Raw genomic sequence first — 27,081 nt, 5'->3', positions numbered from 1 at the left:
GTCAGGCGTATTACTAGAGCACGGTCCTCGCTAAGAGGGAGTGTTGATTTGGGGTAGCATCAAAAGTGCTCTAGCCACGAAAATGGGTGAAGAGGCTAAGGCACATGAGATATCCAATACCCAGTAAGGGTTTGAGCAGACTCTAAACAGTTTGGGAGATATTAAAATAATTAATATTTTTAATGGAGTCCCTATGTCTAAACTTATGAAAAATAAAATATTAATGTGAATTAATATAAAAGTGTATGTGAATCAAGCCAGATCGAATCTTAGCCATTGATTAGGGACTTAATCTCGGTCATTGATGTGTCAACGAGAAAAGTATAAGAGGACGCTTGAGGGTCACTTGGAGAACACACCGAGGAAGAGCAATCAGTTCAATTTTTGGAGCGGGGTTAGCTGAGAAATTGAACTAGTGGTCTGGTGAGCAATCAGGAGGCAGCAAATACGGAGCAGAGAGGCGGGATCAGCCACTGAAGATCAGCGTTGACGCAGGAGAGGCAAACGCAGGACTTTTCAGGTAGACGCAAAGGCAGCAGAAGACTGCACAATCACTAGTTGGGCCTGCGTGGGTGACGCAGAGAGGCCCAGGGCTGACGCAGAGGGTTGGAGAGCCACACAGAGGTCAGTCGGGCTGACGTTGGGATTGGGAGAAGTGCTGGAGAATCATTTCTCTTTGTGGATAAGCTAGTTTGACACAATGTTGTACTAAAGAATTGCTGAATAATAAAAACCTCCCTTGTTGCACCGGTTTTCCTGCATTGGGTTTTTCCGAGGACTATTGTCCAAAATAACTGTGTCAATGTGTTGATTCTTGTGCTTATGTTTGTTTCTGTATTACGATGTGATATCTGCAGCAATATTTATTTTAATGTTTATTGAAGTAATTTCATGAATAACTTATTGTGGAATAAGTAGGAAGAGTAAATTAGTTGCTGCAGTGATAGAATTTTCACATCTTGGTGGGATTGTCACCAAGTCATGTCATTATTGTACATTATTTTATTATTTGGAGCTTAATTAGGCCTAATTAGGCAAATTGAACTCTTTAGGAAGGATATAAATTGATGAGAGCTCATTTGAATCTCATCATCACTTGGATTTGGATGATTGGTATCTCCTGAGATTTTCGCAAGACCTTTTGTTGGACGAATTGGAGAATTACTACATTTTGATGTTTGGAAGGTCTTAATTTTTGTCTTGGAGCTTTGCTTTTCTTGCAGTTGATGATTGGAATAATTTTGCTATACATTGTGAGTACTCTTTTCATTCTTATCTTATAATTTTGTCTCATGAAATGATCTATGGAATATTTTCGTTCATGAAGTTGGTGTAGCTACTCTTGGGCTTATGTGAAGTTGCTTATCTTGTCTTTGTGAGAGATTTTTCATATTGATTATTGAAATGTATGGTGCATTATTGTCCTAGGGATATATGATTGCTCATGCATATCTTGATAAGTCATCACTTGCAAATAATTAGAAGTATAAATTTCCCTTGTAACCTAGTTGTTGTTAATGCCATGCAAAGTCGCTGGGGAACTGCATGATTGGAATTAAGCATCTCTAAACATTGTTTCCATTAGACTCCATTCTCCCAATAGGTTAGGCATTGGTCTAATCCAAAGGTGATCGCAAAAGAACTTTTTTCACCTCCTACCTTCTCTTCTAAGCCCTAACCTAGTAGGCCTCCTAGGGCATCACCTAAAATCGTTTCTAGCCATTGAAAATCTTTGAAAATTGGTCAACTGCTACGTTGGAGTCTTTTTGAGAGGTCCTCCAAATTTAAGGCCGCTCCCATGGTGGAATCTCAAGATCTTGCAAGCCCTAGCCTGAAGACCATTCCCATGCCTAGGTTCCCTTTGGTTGGTGGCTTCATTAGGATCATTGTACTTAAATTCCAAAAGAAAATCAATTCCTTTGATCTTATTCCCCTCCTCAACTTGGTCAAGATCATCCATTTGTCGCTCCAATCCAAACCCTTGACCTCATTTGGGCCCACTTGGGCTTCTTTGTGGTCCCACTACATTATAACTTCAATTTCACAAAGATCACTTAGAAACCCTAGTCTTCTAGGATTCCTTGATCTTGGGCACTTCTTTTCAAGTAACACTCCTCAAACCCTAGGTCTAGGCATCCTCTTAGCCCTTCTAAGAGAGCCATCCATCTTGCTTCTATAGCAAGTAAGCCCATTATCTGAGCCTCTCTTGTGAATAGGCTTTAGGAATCACCCTGCATCCTATCATTGATCCATCTATTCTAGTGATTCCTCTCATACCGGGACTCCTCCCATCGATGAAAGTCCGTAAAGAGCAGGGAGCTTTAACTGAGGTGACAGTGGGCTATTGCTCCATTGTTGCCACTTGACCTAGTAGTTGCTCTATAGGATCCCCTCCTCGGACCCCTGCTAGTTTGAGCAGTAACAAGCACAAGTTTATTTGGGAAAAACATAAGGAAGGCATTTATATTTAAATAATTATTTGAATTTACATTCTAGTCGAAAGTTCAAGATCAGCTTCATTCATGTCGGCTCCCCTCAAGGGTCATGGCCCTTCATGGCAATAGCTATAAATTTACTATGCCTCAAGTTTATTTTCTCCGTACGAGCAGCTTGAAAAGGTTCTGCGGTTCATATGTTTCGCATCTGGGTTTTATTGACTCGATTTCGGGGCTCATATTTTATAGATTAGCTTTGTTACTTGAATTGATCATTCTGTGGTTTAATTTTTGTGGCTCACTATGACCCGCACACATCTTAGTTTGAACAGTATGGTCACATACATAATGGTATGGCCCGCACATTACAATATAATGCATACATTATGTTATGGCCTGCATATATTAAGAGTGACGCATACATCATAGTATGATGACTCACGGGTCATTGGCATCATTGTTTGCTTTCCTCTATATGTGGCTTGGATTTTATAATGAATCGATTGCTCTTTATAGTAGCTCTGTGGCATCTCTTTCTATAGCGATAATGTGATCTCCGCATGACATGATATATCTCTATGGGGGCTTCACTAACCGCTATGTAAGACATAAACAATAAATTATTTAATAGCGTATGGCAAGCATCGTATGTATGGTTCTGTTGGCATCGATACTCTATCTTCCAGTCATATATATAAATGGCATCTCTTTGTCATGTATTAGTATTTCTCTGTTCTATTCTAGGCTGGCATCATTCTATGACTTTGCTAAGTTGAGTATGGCAAAGATTGGCTGAGGAGTATGGGTTGGTTATCTACAACAATTTATGCATATGGCAGTATGATTCTTTATAGTGGCTTGTATTTGAGAAATATAACAGTGATTAGTAAAGTATGTATGTATGTTGGAACCATGATATATGCTAGAAACTTTTTATACAATGGAACTTTGATGTATGTTGGAACCTCATCATAACAGTGACCTGTGTAAATTAAATTCTAGATACAACTTATGTGAATGATAATGTACAATAGTTTAGTTTGGCATGATAATAACTGATGGGGGATCTATGATAATTCTAGATGCCAGTAATGGTCCATCCCTTGATGGATATGACAATGGGAGCTATATGATATCAGTGACCTTATACAGGGATGATGATACTATTAATTTTAGGCAACATGGTATGTTCTATGCTTTAGAGCAATTTTACTTCAATTTCTTAATTAGCCCAATATCAATATCTAGTTTAGCAATCACATAAACATGATAGTAAAATGCAAATAGAACATTAACATAAACAGTAGAAGACAAGCCAAGACAAGAGGACACAAGATGTGGCACTAGCCACAGACAAACCCCAATGTGGAAAAACACTTGATCAATTCTTCTTATAGTCTTCAATAGTTCAGCAGAGAGATAGTACAATTTACATATTTGATAATTTATGACAGCAGCAAAAGAGCCCTAACTAGAAAAGTCAACACTGGTCAACAGGGCAGATTTGACCCTCAACTAATTTGTCAACTTTAGTCAACTTCGGCCTCCAAATAGCAAGATGAATCAACCCTCAAAACATCCCAGTCAAAATCTGGTCAAACGGCCCACCTACGGTCAGACCTAGCTATAATCAACACTGGTCAAAGTCAACGTTTAGCCTCGACTTCTGTAGCCAAAAATGTGGCATGCCCAAACAAAGATAGCCCTCACAAAAACATAGCCAAAGGAGGTCAACGCATGCTAGTCAATGCTTCGTCAAACTGTCCAGAAATTCTGTCTCCTGAAATTTCGGCCTCCTCAAATTTCACTCTCCTGAAATTTCGGATGTGTGAAGAGAGAGAGGCCCAGAAATCCGTACCTAGTCAATGAGGAGAGAGAGAGAAGTGTGAAGATGAGTGTGTCCAAATGAGGCTACGTCACCTTCTCTTTATATGGAACGTTGAGGATGAATAGACGTGACGGTTGGGCTTCTGAACCTACATAAGTTTGTTGGCCGACCTTGACAATTTGATCATAATCAAAATAAATTCATAACTTCATTTGTACATATCATAATCGCATGATCTTTAGATCAATCCTACACCTCTCAGAGAGAGGAACCCAAGAAAAATATCAGTTGTCATAAATAAGATGACCCATGTGGATTTTGGCCCTAGTTGCCAATTTTAACACTCCCTCTCAACTAGGGAGAACTCCATCTGCTAATCCATCTGCCAATCTATACTATCTCTACCATCAATGCACTCCTCTGCTCTGCTAAACTATGAAGAAGAAGAAGTGATCGAGAATGTATCATACCATTCTCTACTGACCCTAAGTCAGTCCCAATCAAATGAGAGTGTGTCATACCACTCTTACTGACCCAAAGTCAGTTCCAATTGATCCCAGATCAATATCAGTCATCCTAGCATAAGGAGTACAGTGGTACACGATGTGTCCATCGATAGTACTATGGCCCCTATCCTCATTTCCCTACTCATTGGCCAGATGAGAGGTACTTCCCATGATTCCTAGACTGCATGGGTAGGATGTCTCAACAGGAGAAGGATGAGCCACTCATCCTGCATACATGTCGCCAAGGGGTATCGCAGGGGAAGGTTGAACTACTCACCCTATACACAGCAAACCACTAGGGGAAGGTCGAACCAGTGTTGCACAAACCCACCCCCCAAGTATCCAAACTAGGAACCATGTCCCGTACAGATCTGTAGGGGATCAGTTGTCCAATCCGCGGTTCGGAATTTCGGAACCGCAGATCGAGCCAGCAAAGACAGTTCCTGGAAATTCAGAACCGTGCCAGCGCGATCCGTGGCTCTAGATTTCTGAACAGCAGATCTGACAACGGGTCCTCCCCGAATCTGCGGCGGATCAGACACAGATCCGAAGGGAGACGGGCGGTTCCATAAGGTTTCGTAGGGTTCTAAGTTAGGTTGGGGCTTCTCAGACACTCCCAAGGTGCTCCCTTGATGCTCCTTAGTAAAAGTGACATTCTCTTTATTTCTCATTTTCATCATTTTACTTAAATTTTTAACATTAACATGAAATGACTCGGGATGTTTGAGAGTGGTTCCAGCCTCATTGGACTTCATATGGAGAAAATAGAATCTCATATCCTATTCGAAATTCAGGAGAATTAATAGTTTTCAGGATCAATGGGATTGTAGCATTTCATTATATTATATGATGTATGAGGGTATGTGATTAGCATTTAATCAAGAGCACCAAGCCTTACATGTACCCCAGTGTTGGTGGTGTTAATTGTTGAACTCCTTTGTCATGCCCTTAACAAAAAATTACCTTTCAATCAAAGTCAAAATCATTGATCAAGCATGTTAATATTTTTCTACCATATTTTAAGGCTTGGATTAGGTAGTTTGATCAAAATTTGGCAATGTTGCCTAATATCCCTAGACAATTGAGGTAGAGGCAAAGGCTAGACAAGAGGAGAAGAGTCTAGATTCTAGATGGTTGATGCATCCAAATGGTTGATGCTCGATTAATTAATCATTAATGTACAATGGATGCCATATCTATCTTGATTTATGTACAAATATGCATACTTCCATATCTTCTACAACTAATTTGGTATTTTGGATGTTTTTTTTTAATATAAATGCAAAAATGGATTAAAAAAAAATTGTATATATAGTAGACGCTTCCGAGACACTTTGCTTCCTAGATTTTTAGGAAATGACGCTTCCACATCCCCGCTTACAAAAAACGTCTTCGCTTCATCCCCGCTTCATGCAACGTTGGGCTGAACCACTCAAGCTATGGTTTCTCATTGTTCCAAGAAGTACCCCAAGCCCCCCAGAGTTGCCAAAGCTCAATGTCCATCTCATACAAGACCCTCATAAGAGGGTCTCTCCATGACTCCAAGTTGTTCTCGGAAGGCCAAGAACTTGACCTGGCCAAGAACTTGACCTTCCCCAGGGGCTTTGTCAGAATATCGGTGACCTGCTTATTAGTCCCAATCTTAGTCACCAGATACGCCGAATTTGAAGCATTAAATTCGAAATTCGGCGTTTTTCAAGGGAAATTCGGCGTTTTTCAGACCTTGCAAGGGTTGGTCACCAAGTATCAAGCATTAAACATCACTTTTTTGTGGTCAAATCTCCAAATTTTCATTTCCTAGCTCTGCTAGTTATTTCTCTATAAGGCTGATCTGTTATTGGCATGTGTATGTGGGCTAACAAACTGTGGTTGCAGCAGTCATAAAGGTCTGATATTTGGTTTTGAGCTAACAATTGGTGAGTGCAGCTATTGAAAAATTGATCTATTCTGATATAAAATTTGATATTAAGCATTTAATAGTCTGATTATAAGGATAATCATGATAAAATTCACTCCATACCATTTCTCATATGCATATGATATATCTATCTTTAATATACATTTTTTTTTTCGAATTTCTATATGTCGAATTTTATCGACAAAATTTGAGTTGCCGAACTTTATTCGAATTTCATGGTCCTCGAACTCGAACTCGAACTCGAACCTGGTGACTAAGGTCCCAATGTGATGGAGCCTTATTGCTCCTCATTGTACCATATTCCGGATAAAGTGGTACCTGATATCTATATGCTTGGAGCAATCATGAAACACAGGATTCTCTGCTAATCGGATCCCACTCTAGTTGTTGCAGAGGATCACGATGGTATCCAGCGTATGTCCAAACAGCTCACTAAAGAGCTTCCTCAACCAAATAGCTTCACAGGAGGCCATACTAGCAGCTATGTATTCAGCCTCGACAGTGCTCAAGGCAACTGATTTTTGCGTCCTGCTCATCCAGGATATCGAAGCAGAACCCAAAGAAAAACAACATCCAGAAGTGCTCTTGCGATCCACTACACTACCAGCCCAATCAACATTAGAATAACCATGCAGCCTCACAACTTCGACAATGTATCTCAGTCCATGAGTGATTGTGCCCTGAAGATATCTCAAAAGATTCTTAGCACCAATCCAATGTATATGATGAGGTTCAACCATATATTGGCTCAATGTGTTAACTGCAAAACATATGTCCAAACAGGAGTTCACCAAGAACATTAGTGCTCTTTGTAGGTTTTAACCCTGTACAGAAATTACCTGCATACGAATTCTTAAACAAAGAAAATAAGCAATGCGAGAGCATAACCCATAAAACACATATGCACAGAGATTTTTCCCTGGATCCCAAAACCGGGACTACCAGCTTGATTTTTCATTATGTTCCTTTCAATGTTACAATACATATTTATACATGCCGAAGCATCCAATACCATGGACCGAAAACCATCGCGTCCAATACCATGGACCGAAAGCCATCGCGTCCAAAAAACATGTGCGAAAATCATGCACAAAACCATAGGTGGGTCCGCCCAACCTAACATATGGTCCAAAACCAAAATTTTCCGGGTTACGGGTGCCCTTCAAACCCCCTATTAACTACGTGGAAAGAATATAACACAACCCAACACTCTTTTGAGTTCACTATACTCAAAAGCGTTTCCTAATTGAAGTCCAGCAACACTACCACATAACTTCTTAAAGTTACGTTCCATCGGAGTAGTTGTAGGCTTGTAGTCCACCATCCCAAATCTTTCCAATATCTTCACAACATATTTTCCTTGAGAGAGGAAAATTTCACCTCACTTTTGCCAGACCTCCAACCCTAGGAAATAGTGCATCAGTCCTAACTCCTTCATCTCAAATTCAGAAGCCAACTCCCTCTTACATTTGTGAATGAGAGGGTCTGCACTTCCATCAGCTCCATGCCTGATTTTGTAGAGCCACTTAGAGGTGACAACCGATTTGTCCTATGGTCTAGGGACCACATCCCAAACATCAATAATTGACTCGTATTCTTCATTCATAACATCCTTCCATACTTGATGTTTCACGGGTTCTTTGAATGATGAAGGCTCATTTTGAATGATAGTGCTCATGGCGGTCAAATATCCTTGATACTTGTTTGGCTTCTTGCTTTCATGGAAAGTCCCCTTTGGTGCAATGTGTCTCTCAGCATCTTCGAGAGTCTCCCTAAGCCATGAGGGTCTCCTCTTAGAGGAGGAAGGCTCATGAGGAGGAGGAGGATCTATAGGATCCATGGGTTCATCAACATCATGCATCATTTCGTCTTCTTTTTCACCATGATTTCTGGTTTATGCTTCTTTGTCCTTCCTTGGGATAGGAAGGTTGTTGATCTTCTTGGGGGCCATATCTTTGTCGAAGGTGACATCATGACTTATCTCAACTTCTTTTTGACCAGCCACATAAATTCTATATCCCTTGGAATTTTCACTATAGCCCACAAAGATTGCTTTCTTCCCAGATGCACCCAATTTGCTTATTTTCTCTTTCGGCACATGAAAATATATGGGACTTCCAAAAATTCTAAAATGAGACACATCGAGTTTCTTACTAGTGAACATTTCTTCGGGAGTCTTGGAGTCCAATGCTTGATGAGAGCATCGGTTTTGAACATACAAGGCGTATTTGCAGCTTCAGCCCATAGAAACTTTGGAAGGCCTTGATCATGAAGCATGGCATGAACAGCTTCTACAATAGAGCGATTCTTCATTTCAGCCACACCATTCTGCTCGGGGGTGTATGGTGTTGTAGTCTCCCTCTTAATGCCAGCTTCTCTACAATAATTTTGGAATTCATTAGATTCGTAGTTGGTCCCATTATCAGTCCTCAATATCTTGATTTTCTTCTCGAATTGGTTTTTGATCAAGGCTTTGAAGTGTCTGAACCAAGTGAACACTTCATCCTTCTTCTTCAAGAAGTAGATCTAGGTTTTGCGAGAATAATCATCTGTAAAGGTGAGATAATATAAGTAGCCTCCCAAAGAGTTTACGAGCAGCATACAAGATATGTCGGAGTGGATCAATTGCAATATATCTGTGGTCTTGCTATTACTTGAGGGGAATTGTCCCCTTGTAAGCTTTCCTTCGACACATCCCATACATACACCTTCATGCTCCACTTTAAACTCGGGCATACCTGTCACCATTTGTCTGACATCGGGTAGGGCCTTATAATGAAGATGGGCAAACCTTTGGTGCCATAGTTCAGATTGTAGAGATGTGTCGCAAGACATGGCTCCCAATGGACTTCCTCCAACTTGATACAAAGTGTCAACCCTGAACCCAAGAGTAAAAGCATGTTTAAAATTTCTTTTCCAAACATTTACCTTTACATCGATGAATGCCACCTTGAACCCTTTGTCCTCCATGGCTGAAATGAACACTAGGTTCTTCTCGAGATCAGGTACATATAGTACTTCTTGCAAATGAATAGGGTTACCTTGATTCAATTGAAGGGTAACATTCCCTACTCCCTTCACGAGATAGGTGGCATCGTCTCCAAGGATGGTCTCCAAGTTTGTATCCTTTTCTATCAAATTAAAGAGGGCTTCCTTGTATCCAATGAAGTGCCTTGAGGCACCACTATCAATCAGCCAATTTCCCAAAGTGTCCAGAGGGGAGGCAGTGCAGAGGGTCGATATAAGATAGTACTCTTTATGCTTATTGTTAACAACATTTGATTCTTCATACCTGCAGTTCCTTGATTTCTTGGAGGGTCGACCATTTCCTTGATGTCCCGCATTCCTTTTTTCTTTGCCATTGCACCTGCCATTCCTTTGATTATTGTTGTTGAAGTTGCCCCGGGAATGATTGTGATCATGCGATGTGTTCCTTCTATTTGGACACTCCCTTGCATAGTGGCCAAACTTATTGCAAACAAAGAACCTGCCCTTCCTTCCTTACGTCCAGGCTTTCCATGGAAATGACATTTAGACCATGCATTATTTCTCCTTTTGGCAACAGAGAATGCAGTGGGGTTGCTTCAATTAGAAGGCATTTCTTGCTCCACCATCCTTGTTTCTTCTTGAATGCATCTCGACATCAATTCTTCAAACCCTAGAAGTTGATAATTGTTAAGGACGGTAGTTCTAAATACATACCACTCAAGTGGGAGTCCTCCAAGGGTGGTGAGAGTAAGTTCCCTGTCAGGAATGACTTCTCCTATCGAGAGTAGATCATTCTTAATCTTCGTAATCCTCAAGAAATAGGAGTGAATATCCTCGTCCTTGCCCTTCTTAATATCCTTCAACTTATTCTTGAGAAATAGAATTTGATTAGCATTACTAACCTTGAACATGTCGACCAACCTATCGTAGATCTCCTTGGAGGTCTTCAATTTGGAGATGTAGGCCACCAGATGGTGGTCAATGGAATCCCTAATAATCTTCTTTGCTTTGACTTCAGCCCTATTATATTTGGTCTTCGCAACAGTCGGTGCGTTTGAAGGAGGTTCAAGGATTTTACCCTGCACATAGTCCATCACTTCTTTTTCTTACAAGGTCAAATCAGGAGACATCTTCCATCCATGATAGTCAGATTTATCATGGAGCTTGTCTTCAGCCAGGAAGCAGGATGAGGAACCCATTGAACCTTTTGTCCTTGTCCAACTGTCTTTGGTGATTTCTCTTTCACTCTTGCTTGGGCTTTGTCTTCACCTCAGCTCTGATACCATATTGAGTTTAGACAACAATGGTATGTTCTATGCTTTAGAGCAATTTTACTTCAATTTCTTAATTTGTTCAATATCAATATCCAATTTAGCAATCACATCAACATGGTAGTAAAATGTAGATAGAACATAAATATAAAATGTAGAAGACAAGCCAAGACAAGAGGACACAAGATGTGGCACTAGCCAGGGACAAACCCCAATGTGGGGAAACCCTTGATCAATTCTTCTTATAGTCTTCAATAGTTCAACAGAGAGAGATAGTACAATTTACAAATCTGATAATTTATGACAGCAGCAAAAGAGCCCTAACCAAAAAAGTCAACATTGGTCAACAGGACAAATTTGACCCTCAACTAATTGGTCAACTTCAGTCAACTTCAGCCTCCAAACAACAAGATGAATCAGCCCTCAAAACAACCCAAAAATAGCCCAGTCAAAATCTGGTCAAACAGCCTACCTGCAGTCAGCCCTAGTTGCAGCCAACATTGGTCAAAGTCAATGTTTAGCCTTGTTATCTATGCCCAAAAATGTGGCCTGCACAAACAGAGATAGCCCTCACAAAAACGCAGTCAAAGGAGGTCAACACATGCTGGTCAACGCTTGGTCAAACTGTCCAGAAATTCAGTCTCTTGAAATTTCAGCCTCCTGAAATTTTGGCCTCTTGAAATTTCGCTCCCCTGAAATTTCAGCCTCCTGAAATTTCGCTCTCCTGAAATTTTGGACATGTGGAGAGAGAAAGGCCCAGAAATCCATACCCAATCAATGAGGGGAGAGAGAGAGAGAGAGGGAGGGAGAGAGAAGTGTGAAGATGAGTGTGTCTAAATGAGGCTATTTAACCTTCTATTTATATGTAACGTTGATGATGAATAGACATCACTGTTGGGCTTCCGAGTCTACATAAGTTTGTTGGTCGACCTTGACAATTTGACCATAATCAAAATAAATTCATAACTTCATTTGTACATGTCAGAATCGGATGATCTTTAGATCAATCCTACACCTCTCGGAAAGGAATCCAAGAAAAATATCAATTGTCATAAATAAGATGGCCCATGTGGAGTTTGGCCCTAGTTGCCAATTTTAACAGATACAGTGATCTTATTGCACTAACTTTGTATTAAATTTGGAAACTAAGGCCAAATTCCACTTTGGATAACTCCTATGGGAAATATTATTACAACATTGAATTCCTCTTTTCGAGAGGACCAAAATCGACCTAAAAATCACTAAATTTGGATAGGGAAAAATATTTATTTATTCAAAAGAAATTTTACAAGGCATGACCTTATTAAGGCGGGAAAAATTGAAATTTGAATTTGCCTCCACAAGTGACCAAGTTTGCCTACCCATGAAGGATATAAATAGTCTATTCATCTACCTCAAGAAGACACTTCGATCTGCTTATCTATCTCTGATCTAAGCAAAGGAAAGGATATTAAAGACGAAAATAGAAGGGAGAAATCCGTTTAGTTTTCACTCGCTCCAACAATCATAGAAGGCCGAGTTTTTCACTGTGATATTCATTTCTGGGACACCATGTTAAGTCCTGAGGCAAGTATGTGGCATCATCCAATCTTCCTAAGGCAGAATTACAGAAGGATTTTCGACCCCTCTTCAAGACCGTGTTCCAAAGCTTCTGTAGCCACAATGATAATAAGAAGCCCAAACAAAGGAAGGAGGAATTGTGCTTTGTCCTTTCTATGACTGTTCGAGCAGGCCGAGTATAGGTGCAGGTAGGCCAAGACTCCTAGTGCAAATCTGGGTTGTTTCTATGACTCGTTTGGGGCTGCTTTTCTTTATGATGAAACCATAGGTCTGCATCATAACTTAGACAGAGAGCCGAACTCTATTCCATTGCTTGGATAGGGCCAAAAGTATGAACAGATAGCTGGAGATTGACCCTACAGCCAGCGTGTAACTACAGTAAAACAAGAGAAGTATGTCGTGACTATTGGAGGCCTTGAAGAGGTGAAAGGAAGGGCTAATTGGGAGCTAATAGAAGCCCTAACCAGTCAACCTAACCTGTGACAGAAACACACCAGACTTGAGGTATGAGAATGTTGTATTTAAGTTGAAGGGTTTCTATCCTTGAGTAGCACAATTCTGATTTGGTATGTGCAAGTTTTGTGTGTGATCTCGTCTCAGTACTATAGGCAACAGATCCCTAGTATTATTGCAGAGAAGGCAGTGGTTATAATGATTGTTTAGAGGAGTCATCACCACCATAGTCTTGTTGAGTAAGATAGCAGTGGTAGCCCTATCCAGATCACGCTTCTACAACAGTTTGTCATCAGGGCCAAGTTTGTCTTCTTCAGGATTGCTATTTTTGGGTCTTCTATTTATCTGTAATATGGCAAGTCAATTTTGACTGACCATTTTTGTACTCTCTCTCTGCTGAGCATTTGATATTAATGATAATATTGATCAAGGGATTTCCCCATCTTGAGGTTTTTCCCTGGCTTAAGCCAAATTTATGTGTTCTTGTCTTAGCTTGTCTTTTGCATTTATGGTTTATGTTCTTTCTTCAGTTACCATCAATGTAATGATAATGACAAAAATATAAATTGGGCTATCTTGGAAACTATCTTAAGCAAAGAACATGATTATCAAAACTTAACACTTTTCTCCTATTGATAACATCTTTGTATGGCTAGTATCCACAATGAATCTTGTTCACAAACGAAGTTGTGAACAAGACTCGTATAGGCCTTAAGTAGCCTAATGTGTTGGATTATGTCTTATGATATTAGTACTTTGTATCTCATTTGAACAATTGATGAATATCTAATAGAAGAAGAAGAATTGAATTCCGGGTTTTCCCCATTGGGGTGGTTTTGCCCTGGTGTCCAACCAAATCCTGGTGTCTTTATGTGTATGTGTTTTTCTTTTGTTGTTCCTTTAAGTTCTGTTGCATTGCTGTTGATATTGTTCTTTCTACATAATTGCTAATGATGTAATGGTATTATGATGTTGTGGGGTGAATTTAATGTGCAAAAGATGTAATGCAATTATCTAAAGCAAAGAACAATAAAGCTCTAAAAAAAATTAACATGGTATCAGAAGTTGGGATGAAGAAAAGTCATGGATATCACCCCTATGAAGACACCGTTGTTGAAGCATGTAAAGATGGCAGAGACCTAAAAGAATGTTAAGTTTGAAGGAAACCCTAGCCAATATGGTTATTAGGGTTTGATGGATAACATGAGATTAAGGTTTGGAAGAAAAACCTGAAGTATGTCTGGAAGAACCTGGATATGATAAAGGCTTGAGTTCAACAAGTCTTGAAACCCTAGCATGATTAGTAAGAAGTTATTTTAGTTATTGTGACAGATTTAGTGTAACCCTAGATTCACTCCTGGAGATAGTATGTTATGATAATTATTGGATTTGGCTGTTAAAATTGGCTATTAATTGTTGAGGTATCTACGATAACTATGATATATGGTTGATGGCCTATGGTACCTCATGATGAAGAAGGAAAGGACCTATTGATGTATTTCTTCTGAAAGCAACATTAACATATGAATGATGGGTAATAGTGACTCTTGAAATCTGGATCAAAAGGGAGTTGATCACCTCTCGTTAAAGATAGGTACCTTCCAAACTTATGTTATTTCTTTATGACATTGCTTTTAGACTTATCATTTTGATTATTGTTCCTCCATGAACATTTGAATACTTCTAACTTCCTAATGAAGATGTAATCAAATCCTTCTTAAGGATCTTTTGGACGCTAAATAAGTACAAGAAAAGAGAGCTTGTCTAGGAAGAATGTTGATGCAGGAAGGAGGAAGCTAGAACAGGGAAAGGAGCCTGATGCAAATCTATTTTGGAAGCTAGTAAAAGGTATTTCAGGCCCATGCGAGATGACCAAGTGTATAGGCTACAAGTTGTCAAGGTATCTGAATATTAGGAGGTATGCATAATTCTTATGTTTTTGTTTAGCAGTAATATCAGATGGCAAGTTAAGTCCTGAGGTATGATTCAGTGAAACCTTGATTCATATTCTTGTGTGATGCCCATCATTCGCATGCATATGTATGTTTGATTCCATGTACATGTGATATAATAGTGCATCTTTTATACTAATAATGAGTATGATAACCCTGATGGATAAGTGTGGTTGTAAGATTGATTCTCAGGATCCATTGATATCTCTTTGATTGATCTAGATAAGGCCTTGATAAGTTGTAACTGCTATGATGACTTGACAACATTTGACAATGTGACTAAATTGGATGCCCTGACTTGATGATGTTAGGACTCTGATGGAGAATGTTTGTATAATGTGATAAATAAAGTGAAGATGTGACCATTAACCTTTCATGGATGTTCGATGACATGCTCATATGTGACAGTAAAGCAGTTGATGGTGACTTGTCATGACTATGATATATACATATATGAGACCCTGATATAATTTAACTTTGTGATCTAATAGCTTTGTTGATGCATGGCAGTAATATGTTAGATAGCTTGATGTCTTGATTGACAATGATTGAAGAGGCTTCCCATTCAAAGGGCGAAACCCTTGATGAGATCCCAGTACCTATTATTATCTGCGGCAAATGATTATGATTGCAAAATGAAACAAGTCTTCTATTAATGAACATCTAATATTATTAAAGATATGTCTTTGCCTATTAATTTTATGAGCTAACAATTCTTTGTTGATAGGACTGGTTTACCCCATGTAATATTAGGATCCACCTCTTGTGTAGCAATGTTTTTATGATGTGTTGGATTACAGTAATGGATTATTGTTATTGGATTTGATGGATCCCATATGGATCTTTGTATGCAGTTTAAATTAGATACAGCCTAGTCATATATAGTTGGGACAAAAACATCTTCATGGATTGAGAGAATGTTGTTATAGCATATATGAGACAAGCTTAGGCTTGTGGTTACTAACTACCTACATAAGAGGAAGAAAGGATGAATATGGTACTCCTTTCTTTATGATATGTGTTTGGTCTAACATAATATTTGATTTGATGTCCTGCATAAACAGGAAAGCAGAGGACTTTTGATTGAAAGTATTGCACAAGGAAAAACAGTTAAACTCTTCCAGAATCATGTGTTCCATGACATATCAGATATTCAAGATATGAGACTCCATCACCTTCTTGATTAATGAGCAGGGAGATATTTGGATTCTTGAGTTGCAACATGTATGATTGTGGTTGACCCGATGATCTCTCAGTGTCACGCACTATGGCCAAGACTAATAGCAGTAAGCCTAGTGAAGGTAATAATGAGAGGAAGAGGTCCTTGTTGATCGAGAACACTGAGCATAGCTATTTCCCCTGTTGAGCTGCTAGAGTGTGGAATGGAGCATTGAGTGCTCCTAGGGTTGAGGGATCTATGGACAATAGGTATGTGTGATCCTTACTCTTGTAGTAGGTTAGGTATCTCCCCTATTGTCACTATAGGTTGTGCATGATCCTTGTCTCTCATGACAAGTCATATTATCTCCCCCTATCGGGATTAGCAGAGTATACCCCAGTTGGCATCATATGCACAAGTCGGGCTTGTTGCGATTGTCCCCCCCCCACCCCCCATCTGGCCAATGGTTTGAGGAGGATTGGGGCGTGTGATCCTTACCTTTGGTAAGACGAGTATCTCACCCAAGCTCGGATAATGATGCAGGTGTTCTACCACATGACTCTCAAGGGCCATTGCTGGGAAGATCAGTAGGCAATAGGATGGATGTGATCCTTACCTCTCATAGCAAGTGGTATCTCACACATTGATTAGACAATGGGATGGTTGTGATCCATGCTCGGTAAATTGTATCTCATCTATTGCTCAATATAGGGTGGTAGCTGAAGCTCCCCTGTGATGAGATAACTTGGGGTGAGAGTGTCCCATGTACCTTCCCCATTGTCGAAGACATGAGGTGAGAGTGTCCCATAGGACCTTCCTCATTGTCCTTGGCTAGAGGGTGGTAGCTCTTGCTCCCCTATGATGTCAGATTCTCCTTCTTCAGATTCGAGATTGTCCAACAGTGGGAGATGAGCCAAGACGAGACATTATTTGATGAAGATGATGATTCTACTTCAGATGACCATATTGATCATTGGATAGAGGGTTCAGCTAGGCTCCTCGATTATAATATGGGTTAAGATGGACTCCCTTATGATGATGATTGAGTTGATAGGGTGGTAGCTGAGCTCCCCTAAGATGATTCTTCTTCTTCTTCTTTAGATCAAGATTGTTCAGTTGATGATCAAAGGAGGATAAGATGAATATTTTGTTTATGTAGCTAAGATGGAGATCATGAGATTTGACCTGGATATTTGATTGATATCCCCTATCGTTGGTTGTGTGTTGTTCTTCTTCTGTGAGATGAGATGTAATGATGATGCAGCTGCATGTCCTCTTATATTAAAACATGTCATTCGAAATGAGACATGATGAAGTATACTTGTATATCTACCTCTGATGCATATGGAAATTCCTCCCTAGCTGAGAGGGAGTGTTAAAATTGGGCAGCGTCGAGACAAATTTCCCATGGAAACCTTAAGTCCCCAAGAGCGATCCCTTGTGCCCCAAAAGAGATCAATTGTTAAGGGCACAAGTTTATTTGGGAAAAATAGAAGGAAAGCATTTATACATAATAATTATTTGAATTTAAATTCCCCCTGAAAGTTCAAGATAAGCTTCAAAAGATTCATGTTGGTTCCCCTCAAGGATCGTGACCCTTCATGGCAATAACTATAAAATTATTATGGCTCGCCACTCAAGTTTAATTTCTTCATATGGGCAGCTTGAAAAGGCTCTGCGGTTTATATGTTTCACATCTGGGTTTTATTGACTTGATATTGTGGTTCGCATTTTAGGGATTAGCTCTGTGGCTTGAATTGATCACACTCTGTGGTTTAATTTTTGTGGCTCGTTCTTCATTACAATATGGTCGCATGCATTATGGTCTGGCCCACACATTACAATATGACGCATATATTAAGGTATGGCACGCACACATCTTAGTTTGAACAGTATGGTCGCATACATTATGCTCTGGCCCGCACATTACAATATAACGCATAAATTATGTTATGGCCCGCATATATTAAGTGTGACGCATACATCATAGTATGATGACTCACAACTCATTGGCATCACTGTCTGCTTTCTTCTATATGTGGCTCATATTTTATAATGAATCGGTTGCTCTTGACAGTAGCTCTGTGCCATCTCTTTCTGCAGCGATAATGTGGTCTACGCATGACATGGTATATCTCTATGGGGGCTTCACTAATCACTATGCAAGACATAAACAATGAATTATTTAATAGAGTATGGTAGGCATCGTGTGTATGGTTTTATTGGCATCGATACTCTGTCTTCCAGTCATATATATATATATATATATATATATGGCATCTCTCTGTTATGTATAGCTATTTCTCTGTTATATTCTATGGTGGCATCATTCTATGACTTTGCTAAGTTGAGTATGGCAAAGATTGGCTGAGGATTGTAAGGGTTGGTTTGTCTCCATCTACAGCAGTTTATGCATATGGCAGTATGATTCTTTATAGTGGCTTGTATTTGAGAAATATAACAGTGATCTGTAGAGTATGTATGTACGCTGGAACCATGATATATGCTGGAACTTTGATGTATGTTGGAACCTCGTCATAACAGTGACCTGTGGAAATTAAATTCTGGAACCAACTTATGTGGACGATAATGTACAGCACTTCAATTTGGCATGACAGTAACTGATGGTGGATATGTGATAATTCCATATGCCAGTAATGGCTCATCCCTTGATGGACATGACAATGGGAGCTATATGATATCAGTGACCTAACACAGGGATGATGATACAGTGATTTTGTTGCAGTGACATTGTTCTTCTTGATAACAGCTTTGTATGGCTAGTATTCACAATGAATCTTGTTCACAAACATAGTTGTGAACAATACTCGTATAGGCCCTAGGTAGCCTGATGTGTTGGATTATGTCTCATGATATTAGTACTTTGTACCTCAGCTGAACAATTGATGAATATGTAATAGAAGAAGAAGAATTGAATTCTGGGTTTTCCCCCTTGTAGGGTTTTGCACTGGTCTCCGACCAAATCCTAATGTCTCTATGTGTATGTGTTTTTCTTCTGTTGTTCCTTTATGTTCTGTTGCATTGTTGTTGATATTGTTCTTTCTACATAACTGCTATTGGTGTAATGATGTTATGATGCTGTGGGGTGAATTTAATGTGCAGAAGGTGTAATGTGATTATCTAAAACAAAGAACAATAAAGCCCTCAGAAAAATTAGCATTCCTTTCCCAACATATTTTTGCATACTTTCAAACGAGTGCTGTACTTTTGTTTCACATACAAGACTTTCTAATGCACACTGTGACTATGGGACAGACACCATCTCTTCAAGGGGTGCTGCTACATAACAATCCAACGTTGTTCAGGTCACTGTTGTTATTATATAATCTTCACTTGTGACACACTTGGGTAAAATATCATTAAACTTATAGCAGTTAATGCAGGAGAACAAGACTTGATCATTGACAGTTGTATAAAACTTCCAGTCCTGCTTTTACATTATGTCCTCTGCTTAACAATTACACTGCAATTTCTTTATTATTTGTATACGGTTTCCAACTTGGCAGATGCCCCCAGCACTCTATTAATATATTTATATTATGGAACCACCCCCAGAACCACTTCCACCGTCCCTGGAAACTCCCCTAAATTTTTTATATTTTCTATTCCGTTTTTGCCATTGCAAACCTGCTGTTTCCTAGAAATTTGGGCAGAACTTAAAGACGTTCTGAACATCCATACCTACATTCCAAAAGCACGTGTAAAATAGCATATTACGCATGACGTAGTTACTAACTTACTAGTCTCATTGTCTCTCCAACACTGAATCATACACCAGAGTCTCCTTTTATTCAAGCTTCTCATGATTAATTACATACTTCATTTTATGCATATTCAGTTTCTTTAATAAGTGAAAATGCCGTGAATGATGGAATTGGAGAGCCATGACATCTAATTAAACAGTAAACGTTGCATGTAATATGCTTCCATTACAAAAGGCAATTCAAAAATAGTGATAAACACAGAAGAACCAAAAAATATTCAAAGAAAGTATAAAACAGTTAACTATGGAACAGCAATTCTCCCGCCAAAAAAGTAAATGCTAAAACACCTGTTATCTGCAATTTGCTTCTCTGCCTTGGCCGTTGAAATGGCCAGGGATTCTGCAAGAAGTGTCAATTTATCCACCTGTAGAATGGTTACAGGAAAAACAGCATCGACATTAACCAGCAAGTACTTTTCAACACCATTCCCAAGTTATAATCGTCATAAAATTTAAAATGCATAGATATCTAAAAGGCCAACATGTCAACTAAAAAATTCACCTCTGCTTACTACCAATTAAAGAAAACTGCAGAATGGACAAAAGAAATGGCAATTCATAATTGAGATGGTTGATTGTAAAAATTAGCTGCACCAAGGAAAAATAATGCTTATGATAACCGCATGAAAGTACGTCAGTTTGTGTTGAGGCTCGCACCTATCACTATTTTCTTAAGATGATAGACAGAAACTTACTAGCCTATTTCATCATCAACTTTTTCTGTAACAGTGTAACTTCTATTTCAAATTTTATCTAAATTTTTTCTTAGTACATTTAATACTGCTACTAGATTTATGAGTGCATTCTGGCAAAAGCTCTTCGGACTAGTGGGAACAGAATTGACCCCTAGTACTAGCTATCACCCTCAGATAGATGGCCAGATGGAGATCGTGAATAAATGGATTGAGGGGTACTTGTGTAACTATGTGACGGGACAGCAGAGGGCATGGACCACATGGTTGCATCTCGGGGAGCACTGTTATAACACCACTTATCACTTGTCTATTGAGATGACCAGATTCAAGGAACTGTATGGGTATGACATCCCAATTTTTTATCAATTTGGCCTTCGGGGATAGCAGGGCCCCAAAAGCTAAAGATTGGATATAGGAAAGCCAGGACATTCCTAAAGTACTCAAGGAGAAACTACAGACTGCCCAGAACCAACAAAAGATGTATGTGGACCAGCACCAAACAGAACGCAGTTTTGAGATAGGAGAGCTTGTTTTCTTGAAATTATGACCATATAGAGTCTAGACAATCTACACTCAAGAAGAGAAGTGCAGAAAAACGGAAGCCAATGTTTTATGGACCTTACAAAGTACTCCTACAGATCAGTGAGGTAGCATATGAACTGAAACTGCCAGAAGAAAGCATTCCATGTATCATTTCTTAAGAAGGCCATCAGGCAGCAGGTCACAACTTCTATTGAACTACCCCCTTTGGACAAAGCAGGACAGCTAGAATTGATTCCACAAGCAATCATGGCAGTTCAAGAAAGGTGATTGAGGGGCAGAATGATCATAGAATATCTCATTAAATGGAAGAACGTACCTGAAGAGGACACAACATGGGAAGGAAAACAAATTTTGCAGCACTTGAGTTTGCAATTGCTTAAGGGAAAGCAATGTCAAGAAGGGGGGATTGTAATGTCTTCTTCTAATTAACTGGCCAAGGGAGAACGAAATAGCCTATCCAACCCCATAGGCAATAGTCAATGATAAAGGGGGAAACCCATTATCCAATGTTCTCAAGGAAACTTTAGGTAAATTTGGGGTAATTGGAGCAAAACTTGTGGAGGAAGCCAAAATTGGGGGTTAAGTGAAGGGAAATGTGCAACCCCTCACATGAAACTAAGGAGAAGAGACCCCATAAGGAATTTATAATAAGGGAGAGGAGAAATCATTTTCTCATCAAGGTTGAACTGGATATTTCTGTTTTGTGAGTTGAGGCTCTGAAGGTTTTAAAACCCCTTTTCTCTTCGATTGGTTTCGATGGTGAAATATCCCACCCTAGCCAAACTCCTCTCTTTTCTCATTTGTCTAGCATAGGGTTACTTGGGAGCAGGAGCGAAAGCAGGGAGTGGGAGCGAAAACGGGTGCGGGAGCGACATTTTCAAAAGCTCCCAGTTTGGGAGCGAATCCCGGAGCGTTTTTTATATAATATATATAACAACAACAACAACATAGATTGAACCATATAACAGCAATCATCTAGAAGTTATAATCTTCATCAACCATGTCCACAAGTTAGTAACATGCAACATATTGAGTCTCATGAATCATGATTCATCAATCTTAAAGTTTCAACTTCAATCTTTCAAAATTTCAAATTCAATATATAACATTTATCATCATTGATCCCCAAAGTTGTACTTGTAAGCTAAGTTTAACCATTACAACAAATAATATCGAACATAAAATGAAATGAAACAACTTTCACAAAGCATCATATTCATAATTCATTACCAATGAGTTATAATTGCCCACTTCAAACTTAGATTGTCATTTATTGTTTACAAAAATATCATAATAAATATGAAACAGTCAACAGTTATAAAAACTACTCGAAACTAGAAAAGACAAGTAAATCTATCATCTACATCTTCCTCTTTCAACCACGAATAATGTCTAATTTCCGAGCAGGTCGTGGTGGTCTTCTAGAGTCTCCTCCCGCACAGACCCATGACCAGAACCAGAAGGCACATTCCCTCCATGAGGATGTACATGGAGGCGGCGACAGCAAAGGAACAAAACTTGGAACTCGAGCACTGCTACTGGATGGTGGGGGTGGCATGGTTGTTGCTTCATCTTCCTCTCTCATAAGTTCTGCTTCCAGTGCTTCAAGATGTATAGTACCATCCTCCAAATTATCATCCTCTAGGTGGTTGTCCCAAATTTTATATGTTGGATCCTCATAAGCCTGATCACAGTAATGACTCAACAACCTCAAGTTGTAGTGCACATAAACCAAGCTTTCTACCCAGTTTTCATTGAGTCTATTTCTTCTCACATTATGTATGAAGTTGTAGGTCCTCCAACACCTCTTTGCAAAAGAAGTATTTACAACCTGTGAGAGAACTTTTTTTCCAATTTTGGCAAAAGTCCCTGGCCGTCATATGCTTCCTACTGTGTGAGAGCATCAAATCTATCTCTATCTTCCATTGCATGGAAGGAACCAAACAAACCAGTGCAACTGAAGTATCTGCCTAATTCAAGACACAGATTAGCACATTCCTCCTTGTCAAGTGTCAACTTGTCTAATGCTTGCAAATATCTTGTAGATACCTCTTCATCTATATGGGGTTTGACCCTAACCCCACCCCGTGGTGCAGGTTGGCCCAACCAAGATGCAAAGTAGTATTTTGGCATAAGGATATATGCCAAGGTATGTAGTGGAACATTAAGTTTATCCCACTGTGTACACACACAATTGTGAATCCGTTTATACAAGTTGGAATCATCTTTCTGAACAATATCTTTTTTTTGTCCCAACATGGTATCCATCTGCTCATACACCTCCCCAATAATTGGTTTATCTATATCTGCAAACCAAATCATGTGATAAATGGGCTTGGTGAATCCCAATACTTGCCTCACACGTGCCCAAAACTGACCATCAAGAGCGGTCTCCTCCACCTGTTCAAAACCTTGTCTGTCAGCTACATTTGTAGCCCTTTCCTTTAATACCTGCCAGTGTGAACTTGACACCATGCTAGCCAATGACTCTCTTACCTTCAAAAGGCGCCTGTAGGTGAGGTAATAGCTACCAAATCTAGTCTTCGCAATCTTCAACAACTCCAATCTTGAGTGACTATGGAAAAGGCCATGGGTATTGCTATGATTTGTAATAAATTTTATCATTTCTTTGCCTCTCTTGTACAAATCACCAATCCATTTGTATTGTTGGTTTTTGTTCTTAATAATATCATGCATCAAAAGGTTCATTGTGTGAACCAAACACCTAGACCAAAATATGTTGGGGTATTTATCCTCAATAATTGCTCCTGTTACCTTACAATTAGGAGTATTATCAGTGATGACTTGGATGACATTGTATGGCCCAATACGGTCAATTGTTTCCACTAATGGTTCTGCAATGTTGATGTCGGTCTTGAACTTGTCTGAGTAATCATATGCTGAAAGAAAGATGGCACCACTAACAGACACAGTGAGAGCATTTATCAATGGCTTGCTTTTACATTTATCCATCCATCAGATACAATGGAAACCCCATGCTCAGTCCAATAATTTGTCATTCTACTCAAAGAATGTGATATTTTTTCTTTTTTCGTGATAAAGTCCAATGGTTCTAGCCTTGTCATACCTAGGGCTCTTGTATTTTAGGGGCATGCAAAAACCATTTCATGCCAATAAGGTGAGCGCAGAACATTGAATGGTATCCCACATGCATAGAGAAACCTGTAAACTTTTGAATCTGCATCATTCCTACACCCTTCATCAAGGAAATCTAATATGGTTCTACGCCTTAAAGAGATGTTTGGTGACCATGTGCCTCCATATCCACTGCCATGGGAGGATGCTAAAGGATTTCTTTGTGCATGTGATTGTGAGCTTGGTTCAAGGAAACCCTTTGATTTTTAAGATTTGTATTGAGCTTCCTCCTCTTCCCTTGTGTATTTGGCTCTATCAGCTACTGACACACATGTACAAGTTTTGATTCCTATTTGTTTATCTCCATCCCATGGCCTTTTCCCACAGAGGTGTTTTCTGGCACGGGTGTATGAACCTATGTAATTATTGTTGCAATGGGGGCAGTGAAATTTAATGGTTCCACCCCCTTTCCCTGCTTCAGGCCTATTAACATATTTCCACAATGAGGTTTGGTCTTGTTTAGTTTTTTGAGCTGACTCATGTTCACTCTCCTCCAACTCCTCCTCACCAAGGTACTCCTCTCTGGGGTTTTCTTCAAATCCACTATAACCCACTTCTTCATCCCCTTCTTCATTTTCAACCCTCCTTTTTCTACTCTCCAGCACCATAATAACCAAAAAAGGAACCAAGAAAAAGAAAATTCCAAGCAATATAACCATGATGTTTGAAATTTGAAGTTTTGAATCTACAAAAAAATGGAATGGGAATGGGAAATAGAGAAACAAAAAAAAAAAATCTTTTAGGAATGAACATAAAAAAAAAAAAATTGCTAGATTAGAGTGTAGATCCTACCTCTTTGGCCTCCAATCTCCCCTTGCAAACTCTTGCAAGCTCTTCAATCTCCCTCCCTTTTTCCCCCTCTCTTCAATCTCCCCTTGGATGCCTCTCCTTGCTCCAAATTCTCTCTTTCTCTCTCACTCTCTTGCTCTCCCTCACTCTCTTGCTCTCTCTCACTCTCTCACACTTAGAAATTTAGAATGAAATGAATAATGAGAGGGAGAGGGTTTATTTATTCCCCCCCCTTCCCCTTCCTCCCTCCCTTCCTTTTTCCCCTCCCCTCCCCTTCATTCTCTCCACGTCGACGTTGCCTCTCCCTCCCAAGCGGGCATCGCTCTCTGCCAGACGAGAGCAATATTTCCAACCCAGGGGTGGTCGGGAGCAATTGCTCCCCAGTTGGAAAAATCGCTCCCAGAACGACGGGAGTGACGCTCCCTCCATCGCTCCCAAAAAAACCAGGGAGCAAATTTTTTAGGTCGTGAGCAATTTCGAGAGCGCGCTCCGAACCCGCTCCTAAGTTGCTCTCGCCTGAAGCGCGGATTGGGAGCGAGATCGAGGGGGAGGCACTCCCCCGCAACCTTGGTCTAGCATAATTTTTTGAGGCACACCTCGATTGATTTTTGGCAACAAGAAGATTCTACGATTGAGGAATTGAAGAAGCATGCTAAGAAAGTGGGTTAACCAAGGCGGAATACTTCTTGGACAAGAGGAGTTGGTTGTGGCTAGTTAGGACACCCTTTGCGGCAGTTAATACAGAAAGAACACTCTAATTAGGGTATCTCTGCGGCTAGTTAGGGCTTCCCTGCGACATTCAAACTAGGAGGAACGAGGGACCATTCTCAACACCAGGGAATGGATTTGCATAGAAAAAGTGGCCCTGTACAGTAGATCAATCATGATCAGGGTGTTGGGTAACAATTTATCAAAGCAGCAAACGCAAAGTGGATTCACACTGCAAGTTAAGCTCTGTAATAGCAAAAAGGGTTTTGAGAGGTTGCGACCTACTTTTCTGAGGCCCTATTAGGTGACGGATTAGGCTTGGGCAACAAAGGACAAATTTGGCACTAGCGTCAAGACTTGGACTAGCACATTGTGTAAGAAAGCAATATGGCCAGCCAGCTACGGCACCACTAGAGTAACAGATTTAAATTGTTATAGATCCTGTAAGTTGGTTGTGGGATAGGATTGTTGGTTAAGGTTTTGATTATTGTTCAAATCGCATATACATTGCTAGTTGTATATTGGATAGACTACCACTGTTATGAATGTTAAACAATCAGGTCTACTAGTGAACACCCCAAAGGTCAATTGTAAAATTTGGATTGATATTGTATTATGATACTGTTGTATGTTTATACATGTTTGAAATTGGAAATTAGTAGAATTTATCTTGTGGTTGTGTAACCCTAAGGGCAAAAATTTCCTAGGGAGATTGAAGAGCTTACAGTGGTATCAAAGTTGTGCATCCTACCAGCTCGTAAGCATATGAGTTTTGTATGCTTCCAGAAGATAGGGGAAACATTACAGTCAAAAAAAGAAGAGTTACCCATAGTTCAGCCATCAAGGACAGGGGAGAACAAGCAGACCCCATGGGCCTCTTGAATGATCTAAATAGGGGACAACAACAACTATTGGATGAGCTAAATTCAAGGGCAGCAACAAATAGCCCAATTGTTAACACTGGGGCGGCAATAGATAGCTCAAGGACCAGCAATTGACTCATTTTTTTGCCTAGGTCATGGGAAACCTAAACATCACAGGTAACGATATTGCTAATGGACTGAATACTGGTAACATGACTTTTGTTGAAAGGAGCAGCAGCCATAATCCTGGCCCTTTCAATATCTTTGCACAATCTAACGCAGGGGAAACAAGTGGAAGAAATCATAGACCCTTACTTCCACAACTTTTAGACTGTCTGACAACAGCAACACAAGAAGTAGCAGAACAGAATAGAAACTTTGATGAATACTTTCGAGAGTCTGCAACACTAGGGGAAAATGTACAAGAAGTCATGACCTTTCAAGAGTTCAACAACAACAATTACAAGAATAGA

The 27,081-nt window shown here is 39.7% G+C and overlaps 1 protein-coding gene across 1 annotated transcript in view; it reads right to left on the bottom strand.

The window, feature by feature from the left end:
• LOC149189610 (uncharacterized) overlaps positions 1-27,081 on the bottom strand; it is a 320,514-nt gene that overhangs the window by 112,287 nt on the left and 181,146 nt on the right. Inside the window, exon 9 of the mRNA XM_089411857.1 lies at positions 20,143-20,219. Coding sequence (XP_089267983.1) covers positions 20,143-20,219 — 77 coding nt within the window. The remainder of the gene's footprint in view (positions 1-20,142; positions 20,220-27,081) is intronic.

This window comes from Pinus tabuliformis, chromosome 3_1 (assembly GCF_031772625.1).
Source record: "Pinus tabuliformis cultivar Carrire ecotype Pingquan chromosome 3_1, CPIR1, whole genome shotgun sequence".
Classification (NCBI taxonomy): domain Eukaryota; kingdom Viridiplantae; phylum Streptophyta; class Pinopsida; order Pinales; family Pinaceae; genus Pinus; species Pinus tabuliformis.
This window is presented reverse-complemented; position numbering and strand designations above follow the sequence as displayed.